We start from the raw sequence: 10,081 nt of genomic DNA, 5'->3' as shown, positions 1-10,081 counted from the left end.
GACTGGAAGAAGGCCAATGTGGTGCCTATCTTCAAGAAAGGGAGGAAAGTGGATCCGGCAAACTACAGACCCATCCCAGGGAAGGTCTTAGAAAAGATTATTAAAGGGGCCATTCTGTTGCCGTTGGCCAATAGACTGGCCAACAGTAACATCCTGAGGGATAGCCAGCATGGGTTTGTTGCGGGTAGGTCTTGCTTGACCAATCTTATCTCCTTTTATGACCAGGTCACCTATCACCTGGACAAGGGAGAGGAGATTGATGTCATATAACTTGACTTCAAAAAGCCTTCAATCTGGTATCCCATGATCACCTGTTGGCAAAACTGGCCAACTGTGGCCTTGGGTCCACCACGATCTGCTGGCTAGGGAATTGGCTCTGTGGTCAGACCCAAAGGGTGGTGGTTGACAGAAGTCAAATATCATGGTGCCCTGTGACCAGTGGGGTCCCCCGAGGCTCTGCCCTTGGACTTATATTGTTCAACATCTTCGTTAATGATGTGGATGTTGGAGTCAGAAGCAGACTGCCCAAGTTGGCCATTGATACCAAACTCTAGGGTAAAGTATCCGCACCTGAGGACAGGCGGGCGATCCAGGCTGACTTTGACAGGCTCAATAAATGGGTGGATGAGAACCTGATGGTGTTTAATACCAAAAAATGCAAGGTTCTCCACCTCGGAAAGAAAAACTGCAGCATGCTTATAGGCTCGGCAGTGCTACGCTGGCTAGCACTACAGATGAAAAGGATTTGGGGGTCATGAGTGACCACAGGATAAACATGAGCCTTCAGTGTGATGCTGCGCTAGTAAAGTGAGCAAAACACTGGCTTGCATCCATAGATGCTTCTCAAGAAAATCCCAGGATGTCATTCTCCCATTGTACTCAGCCTTGGTGAGGCCACAGTTGGAGTACTGCATCCAGTTTTGGGTTCCACAATTCAAAAAGAATGTGGAGAAGCTTGAGAGAGTCCAGAGGAGAGCCACACGCATGATCAGGGGTCAGGAAAACAGACATTATGATGACAGGCTGAGAGCCATGGGACTCTTTAGCCTGGAAAAGCGCAGGCTCAGGAATGATCTGATGGCCACCTATAAGTTTATCGGGGTGTTCACCAGGATCTGGGGGAACGATTGTTAACCAGAGCACCCCAAGGAATGACAAGGTCAAACAGTTATAAACTCCAGCAAGACCATTTCTGGCTGGACATAAAGAAGAATTTCTTCACTGTCTGAGCCCCCAAGGTCTGGAATAGCCTGCCATCGGAGGTAGTTCATGCACCTACATTGAATGTCTTCAAGAAATATTTGGATGTTTATCTTGCTGGGATCCTATGACCCCAGCTGACTTCCTGCCCCTTGGGCAGAGGGCTGGACTTGATGATCTTCCGAGGTCCCTTCTAGCCCTAATGTCTAGGAAATCTAGGAAATCTGGGTTGCCTAGAAATTAAGTCCAGCCGTGGAGACGACCCAGCCCCACTGTGTGCCCAGGGCGGTGGGACATGCCACAGGCCAGATGGCACCTGAACCAGGCAGGACCAAGGGACCCGCTGGGGGCCAGATAAAGTCCCTCCATGGGCCAGATCCAGCCCACAGACCATATTTTGCCCAACCCTGCTCTAAACTCCCAAAGCAAGTTTTATTCTCCCAGCTCAGTCAAGGTGTACGCTCAAGAAGAGGGCAGAGAAAGTGCTTCAAGGACATCCTCAAGACCAACTTGTAAAAAATGCAACATCAACATCAACTCATGGGAGATTGTCACCCAGGGCTGTCCCAAATGGAGGAAGAGTCTGCTGGAAAGATCTCAGTACTCTGAAACCTTAGAATGACAAAAGGAGATGGAAAAGCGGAAGTGGCAGAAACAGCAGACTCTAACATTGAAACAAACCAAGAACCCAGAGCCACCCACCCTGCATGGAAACAGAGTCTGGAACAGAGTCTGTCAATCCTGGATAGGCCTCTTCAGCCACCTTCAGACCCTCAGATAAGACAATCATGGAAGACAATCATCCTCAACTGTGAGGGATTGCCAATAAAGATTCATGCTTTGGGAAGGTAATGCTGATCGGTAGTTCCTGGAGGGGAACAAATGTAATGGCTAAACCCAGTAAGATCTGCAAAGGAAGAACAACTGACACACGAGGTACTGCATCCCATGGCCCAGTCTGCGAGTGAGAGAATCCCATGGTTCCATCTCAAGAAAGGTAAAACACCACAAGACTTGAGGGGGTACAGACAAAGAGGGGACAGCAATGCAGTTAGGCATGAAACTGTGATGCACAGCTTCATACTGTATTTTTACCATGACTCACATTTCTCACTCGATTAGGCCAAATGACTTTCTGTATCTTCATGTTTTCAATCAGTTTCATGCAGTCACAGCAGGGCTCCACTGTGGTGATTAATACAGTGCCATTCAGATCTTCCTCAGTTCTGTGAAAGACCAAACTATGTCAGTTTTTATGAATTAGTTCTTTTTAGTTTGTTTCTCTTTTTCCCCCTCTGCCAGTGACCAACTTAGATTATTAAGGCACTTCAGACCTATAACTAACACTCAGGACATACATCACAAGTGATGATCACAAGGCAACAAACTCCATCTAAGTTAAGTCTGTTATCCCCCACTCAGCTGTGCTTTCTCAAGATGAGAAATAATTCTTGTGGCCCAGCCCACATTCAAGATTTAACCATTACTGCAGTCTTTAGCAGGGTGAGACAACAGGATCTAACTGCCTCCTACAAACATGAGGGAAAATGTCCTGTTCCAATCCCCCACATTCAGTGCTGGATCCCTTTTAGTACCCTATCCTGTGAAATCTACTCTATCTTAGAAGATTATTTTGCCCTGTCTTCCAAGGCCAAGTAAAGCCTGCCAACCTCTAGCCCTTCAACGTCTGCTTCCTCTTCTTGTCTTCTTGCATCATTGAGAACTGTAACAGGTAGCCTATGGCTCCTGTTACCTACAGAGGAAAAATAGGGGCGAACAGTCCTCAGGCAGACAAGAAGGGGGCTAGCTGTAAAGGCATAAGCAGCCAGAGCCCATAAATGGGAAGTAACTATTGCTGTGTTAGTTGCACAGCAATAGCACAATAGTAGAGTACCTGTGTGAGCAGCAAGAAGCCTACTGCAATGCTAATGAATTTCTGGAAGTAGTACAAGACAAGAGTCTGGCATGGGAGACAAGGCAAGACTACAACTGCTAGGTTTGCTGCTATAGGCTGCCCTGAAGACAAGTAAGCAAAGCTCATTAGAGAACACCTGTGGCCCAGGGAGTCACCTGATCAGAAGGGGGCAGGGTTCTGGTGGCATATGAACCAAGGCTAGAGCCTGAGTGGTCAGTCTGGCCCTGGAGGCTGAAAGGGAAGGAGCTCTGCAGTAAATTGCCAGTTCATGACAGCTGGATAGACATCCTGCTATCCCACACAAATATCACTAAGGAGCTAAGGGCTGGCAGAGGATTAGACTTAGTGTGGATGGGGATTTCAGAAGAAAGTCAGTGTGCTTAGAGAATTAAGTTATAGCCAGTGTTTTAGTTTGTTCATGTTTAAACAGTGCGCCAGGTTTCAGACTGTAGGGGAAATCAAGAGATCTCAGTAGGGCCAGTAAGGCACATGAGACTTGAGCCTGCAGAGGTGGGGGTGGGGAAGAGGGGGAGATGCAGAGAAAGCCCAGCACCAAGAAGAGCAGAGATTGACAAAGGACTGAAAAGTTAGAGAAGTCCATATAAGAGACTAGGACCCACTGAACTGGTCTGTTACAACTGCAAGGCATGGGCATGGCTACAGAGGAGATTGAAAGCTGTGATTAGCCTATAAGGCAATGGGTGCCCTTGAGGCATGTGCAGATCAAGAGAGTCCACCTAAGGGGAAAGACTGATTGAGAGCAGTGGGGTCTGAGAGCGATGCCAAGCTCTGCTACCTGCTTGTTAAATTAGCAATGCAGTGGTCCTATTAATACTATCTCTCTTCTCCAGAAAATGCATAAGTACATCATGCTTGGAGTTCTGAGGGGGGAATGATTGGACAAGGAGATGGCACTATCATCTAGTCCTGTAAGCTAAAGACCAAATTGATTCAATCCTTGCAGGTAAGTCTAAACTGAATAGATTGAACCAATAAAGAAATGAACAGACATTCAGTTTTGAACTGAAATGAACAGACATTCAGTTCAGAAATGTAGCCACATGCCTGTAGTGGCCTAGAGCAGAAGCCAGGGGGTGCTAGAGCACACCTCCCTGCTCAGCTGGGGCAGATAGCTTGGGCCAGGGCTAGTCCAAGCTCACTGCAAGTTGAGGTGGGGAGGTGCAAAACCTTCTGAGATGCTGGGGGACTATAAGTTAATTTGAATCTGGAGGGGATCTGGGACAGAAGTTCAATAAACCAAATTAACCTAAATCATTTAAGTCTGATACTACATCCATCCAGGTAAATCTTAAAGCCATTTCAGCCATTTTGAAAGCAGTGTATGCGCACTGAACTTCCGTTGTGTTACAGATTTGAACCGGTTTCCGATCACTTATGCTGGTTTATGTGTAATTTCTGTCCCTAGCCATAGGGAATACAACAGTATAAAATAATGCTGACCAAGAATTTAGTCTGAAGTGAGTGTGCTTAGTGCCTCACAGGTTCATAGCATATTGCAATATTATCTTATGCCATTTTTCTCTTTCACCCACTGAAATTCCCTACAGGTGATGGAATATTATTTTGAAAATAATTTATGTTTTAATAAAAGAGTAAACAGATTGGGTCTTTATCTTATTCTTTTATATACTTAATGACTTTCTACCTCAAAATGATTGCATTAGCTTCTGCACATATGACTCCTTGCTCATCAAAACTGCCGTCATCCTTCCTTGCAAACAGACTATTCACTGTCCCTTTTGGATATCCATTGTAGCCAACAGCAACCTGTCAGCATACAAAAGTAAACAAAAACAATTTACTAGAAGCCTACCTAGAGAGGCTCTGGAGTCTCCATTCCTGGAAATTTTCAAGAGCAGGTTAGATAGATTCTTGACTGAGCTGGTTTAATCAGGAATGATTCTTCTTTGAGCAGGGGGCTGCACTGGATGATCTGATAAGTTCCTATGATTCAGTGATTTAGGGCCCAACTTAACTCCCAAAAATTTTTTGTTGACTACAGTTGGAATTTGTGTCATTGTAAAAAACAGAGGAAATCAGAAGTTCAATAATAACAGACAAGTAAATATTTTGCGAGAGGCAAGGCTTTCTTAAGGTGGTATCTTTGATTGGACCAACTATGTAGCTGGGACAAAGTTAAACAAGCTTTCCTATGCAAGACATTCTTCCTCAGGTAGGAAGAATCCTACCTGAGGAAGAAAGTCTTGCATTGGAAAGTTTGTCTAACTTTATCCCAGATGCATACCTGGTCCAATAAAAGATATGACTCCAAGAAATCCTTACCTCTCGCATAATTTCTGAACTATGATGGTAATATCATTCTTAAACTATGACATAAATATTAGATATCAGACAAAAATATTAGAATGACTATAGTCCTACCATAACAGTATGGTCTGATACTCATAGAATATTGAAGCTACTCATTTACTTGTTTCACTTATATACTATGTGCAAAAATGATATTTTTATATTATTATAATATATTCATATGGAATACATAATTTGTTTCTTGGCCAAATGGTGTTGTCTGAAAACCTTTTCTAGAGTAAAAGTATCACTTTAGCTTGATTACATTGATTCTGGCTTCATGATTTGAGAATTGTTATGAATCATTATTCATGTGAGATGAATTAACTTGCTCACTTATATAAACAATAAACACAAAGCCTACAAAAACATTGTGCATCTTCTATAGCAGAACTGGGCCCTTGAACACATGTTGGAAGATTCTGAGTGGTTTTTCTTATCACTTGGAAATTGCTCATTGTTTATGGACTTGTATACTGTACTTACAATGTTGTCTTTACAGTAGATCAGTGTTCCCACTCCAGTATTATAACTATCTGAAGGAAACATTCAGATACAGAGAGTTACAAATACAGGTAACATACAGATGCTTCAAACTATCAACAATGTCTTAGGTCTTGAATCAACCCAACTGGTGCAAAGAAATACAAAGGATACATACCAAATCACAAAGAGGTTCATGTTACCACTGCTGCCCACCACAAAGTATTCCACCAAGGAAAGGAAGCAATAAATTGCTGTGGGAGCTCTATAAAGTCCAACAGTGACAGTTCTGTGCTGCACCAGCACATTCCATAAATAGTCAGAATGGAAGATACTTCAGCTCACATATGGGAGGATCCAGGATTTACTAAAGGGGGTGCAGCACAATGGCCCGCAGACAATGAGGGGCTCAGGGATGAGGCATTACAAGCCTCCAGGTCAGCACGGGACATCAGGGAGCTAGATGGAGAGAAGGCACATGAAGGCTGGGGGGCACCTACCCCTGCCCCCCAGCATTGCTGCTGCTGTCTATGGCTGACATACTGGTGGTGGAGTGGGGGTGGCAGCTGTGTCTGTCCCACTCTAGTCAGAAGCTGTCAGAACCAGCTGTGCAGGGTGCTGAGCTTGGCTGGGGACAGCAGTGGCAGTATGCAGTTTCTTCCCTCCAGCACCTGCTTCCTGACTATCCTGCCGCCTCCAAAGGTGTCTTTTGCTGGCCAGGAACAGGCACTGGAAGAAAGAACCTGAGTGCCCCAGCTGCTGTCTCCAACCGAGCCAGGCTCCTCACATGGCCACTTCCTGATGTGTGGGGCTGAGCAGTTCTGGGGCTTCCCCCACACTTGTGCCAGCAAGAGGCAGTAGTGTGGTGTGCTGGGGCACCTTCCAGTGTCTGCTCCTGGCCAGCAAGGGCACGTACATGGAGCAGACACTGGAAGGAGGAAAATGAGCAGTGCTGCCACTGTACTCGCATCAGCCTAGCACACAGCCTCATCCCATGACTGGAGTAGAGCAGAAGTGGCTTTGCAGACCCCCCTCCCCCCCCGAGCCCAGATCAACTGGAACCAACAGTAGCAGGGGGAGCAGTCCAGAATACCACACCGCCAGGACCTGCCCCTGAGCTGCCCCCACAGCTCTTTCTCTACAACCCATCCCCAAATTTCACACTGGTGAAGTCATCTTGATGGGAAGTACCAACAATGTTTTGCCTTCCTACACCATTCCCTTGTACTGATACTAATAGGGTTTTTTTTGTCTTTTCCTTTTATTTATACTAGTAATTTTGTGCTGCTGAGCTATTTCCTGTTAAGAGGGGAGTCATAACCCTAGTAACCCTTCTGACCACAAGGTACGGACTTCAGCCATGGACAGATGTTACATTTGTGCCAGGATATACACCTTTTTTTCCTCAACAAAATAAGTAAGAGTACAGATGTTCAAGCTGTTTGGGGCAGGGGCAGGGGGGAAGCAGTAAGAGTAGAGTTTTCTATCACCATCTGTAATGCCTATATGTTTACACATGGCATAATAGGGTTCCCTACAATTACCAGTATCCCACAGTCTTTCATTCTTCCTCCACCCCTGCAAGTGGGAAGGAGGAAGGAAGGGAGAAAGCGAGATTGACTGGCTTGCCACTGGGCAGGCTGTCCTCTAGCCAGCCTCAGATCAGTGGGACAAGGCAGGGAATGGCTCTGTCCTGGACTCAGGGGCTGCCCCCTCCCTAATCCCACTGATCAGCACAAGCAGGTGTGAGGGAAGGGGGAAAGAGGGAATGAGACAGGCTGTCACAGCTGCACAGCCAGAGCATCAGCTCTAAAATGACATGCCTTTTGTTAAAAGGAATCAGAACTCATGATAGAGGTAATATCTTTTATTAGACCAACTAGATTTTGCAACAAAAACATTTTTAATTGCAAGCTTTCGGGTGTTTAAGCTTGCAATTAAAGAATTTTTTTTGCAAAAAATCTAGCTGGTCTAATAAAAGATATCACCTCTACCACAAGTTTTGATTCCTTTTGCCTCAAGACCAATATGGCTACAACCTGGAAACCATGCCCTTTGTTAAAAACTTAGAGTGAAATACAAAGAAGTAGCAAGAAATACTGTCACAAATATGTTTTAAAAACATTATCATCTTAAACTAAGAACATGTTTAAGAAACTCAGAAATAGTGGATCTTGATTAAAACACATTTGAGATCAGATTATTCAACATTTTACATAGATGCACAAGAGTGGAAACAAGACAGACCACAACTGAATTCAGTTCTCTAATAGCACCCCATAGCAGTAGCACTTCCTTACAGTGGAAGATACATAAGCCTGTTTTTCTTTCATGTTGGTTAGCTATAAAAAATATGGTCCACCCTCCATTAAATTAATACAATGGGTAGCCTTCCTTTTATCACTATGGGCTGCCCAGGAAGCACTTTAAGGCATAATCCTGCATAGAATTCTTGTTAAGACAGCATGGATCTCCACAAAACTGAATTCAGTCCAATGTTAGCAGAACAGATTTGTCACTGATTATGGATTTTTTTTTTGTATAACTGTAGTAACAGACTTGAAACTAAAATTTTTAGGTGATTTGTATTTGTTTTGTAATATTCAGGTAAATTCAGTTAAATTATAGTCTCTGTGCCCCAGGCAAACTGTCTAAATCTTGTGATACTACATCAGTTTGACTAAACACAAACCACTTCACAGTTTTTTTAAATATACCACATCTGCATTACATAGCTGCAGCTCTGTGGGACTCGTATCTTTTCTGCACTAGATTACTTTCTGACTTTAATACTAAACTTTACTTACCATTTCTTGCTGCTAGTAAGTAACAGAGCTGTAATGGATGAATATATTCAGAATTTTTGTGTGTAACAAGAGGTGCTAATTTTTCAACATTTTTTTCAGTTATCTGATTATCAATTCCACTTGCCAATTTCTGAAAGCATTTCTGTGCATTTTCAATCTCTTCTTTATATGATTTTGTGAACTGATTCTCTCTTTTAACATGGTGGAGGTTAAGTACTTCCAGAAGTTCAGGTGATGTTTTCTGGTCAAATATGGAATTAATTGGAGCGACTGTCATATTACAGTCAGGTGATCCAGTCTTTGGAAAAATCTTCTTATCCACTGTTTCATAATCTAGAATTGGTATGTAGATTTCTGCAGTGATATAGCTTTCTCTAAAGATGCTGTCAACCTGTTTTGCTTCTACTTCAAGTATCTTCATACTTGTTTCTGTGATTTGCATTTCAAGATTAGGCCAGTAGGACACTTTGGAGACTTGTGCTGCATGAAGAAAACTTAGGTAAGATATTATTAAAATAAAAGTACAAAAATGATTTTATCTTCTTTACCATGAAAACTAAAACACTAATATTTAAACAAATTACACCTTGTTTGTAGGAACATTGTTTGTTATTACTGTATTTACCCCAATCCAAGACAACTTCAAATTTAAGACAATACTCTCAATAATTTAAGACAACCCTCCCATGTACAGAATCTAATTAATGGAAGGTCAACTTAAATTCAACCCCACTAAAGCTGTGGCAGGAAAGGAAGCAACGGGAAGAGGGGCCATAACCCAACTCCTTGCCCCCCAACCTTTGCCATCCTTGTTTGCCCCTACCACCTGTGCCTGTCCCTGCAACACTTGACCAGATTGTCACACTGCTGTCTGCCCCATGCCTTCCCCATGTCTGTGTTTTCCCTCCTGCTGCCTACCCCCTCACCTGGGAACTGGCTGAGGCCACATGCTCCAGGACCATGGTTGTCATGGGTGACTTTAATTACCGAGACATCTCATGGGAGGATCACTCAGCAAAATCCAAGTGGTTGCAAACCTTCATCTCATGCATGGATGAACTCTACCTGACTCAAGAAGTCTATGGGCCAATGAGAGGTAAAGCTCTGCTTGACCTTGTACTGGCTACAGGGGATGACCTAATCGGCGACCTAGTGATCGATAGGAAGCTGGGTGACAAGTGACCATGAGCTGATCACTTTCACCATCTGCCATAAAGCTGGCAAGTCAGTCAGCAACACTGAAGTCCTTGACTTCAGGAAAGCCGACTTTGACAAGCTCAGGAGGCTTGTCAGTGAGGCCCTAAGGGACCATGACCCCAAGGGGAGGGGAGTTCAGGAAGAGTGG

At 44.0% G+C, this 10,081-nt stretch overlaps 1 protein-coding gene across 1 annotated transcript in view; it reads right to left on the bottom strand.

The window, feature by feature from the left end:
• The window catches only part of LOC109316504 (cytidine and dCMP deaminase domain-containing protein 1-like), a 28,803-nt gene that overhangs the window by 15,294 nt on the left and 3,428 nt on the right, over nt 1-10,081 (bottom strand). Inside the window, exons 3-6 of the mRNA XM_019544648.1 lie at nt 8,737-9,216; nt 5,933-5,982; nt 4,782-4,903; nt 2,306-2,426 (exon numbers count right to left, since the gene is read on the bottom strand). Of these exons, the coding sequence (XP_019400193.1) occupies nt 2,306-2,426; nt 4,782-4,903; nt 5,933-5,982; nt 8,737-9,216 (773 nt within the window). The remainder of the gene's footprint in view (nt 1-2,305; nt 2,427-4,781; nt 4,904-5,932; nt 5,983-8,736; nt 9,217-10,081) is intronic.

This window comes from Crocodylus porosus, unplaced genomic scaffold, assembly GCF_001723895.1.
Source record: "Crocodylus porosus isolate Cpor-Errol unplaced genomic scaffold, CroPor_comp1, whole genome shotgun sequence".
NCBI lineage: Eukaryota > Metazoa > Chordata > Crocodylia > Crocodylidae > Crocodylus > Crocodylus porosus.
This window is presented reverse-complemented; position numbering and strand designations above follow the sequence as displayed.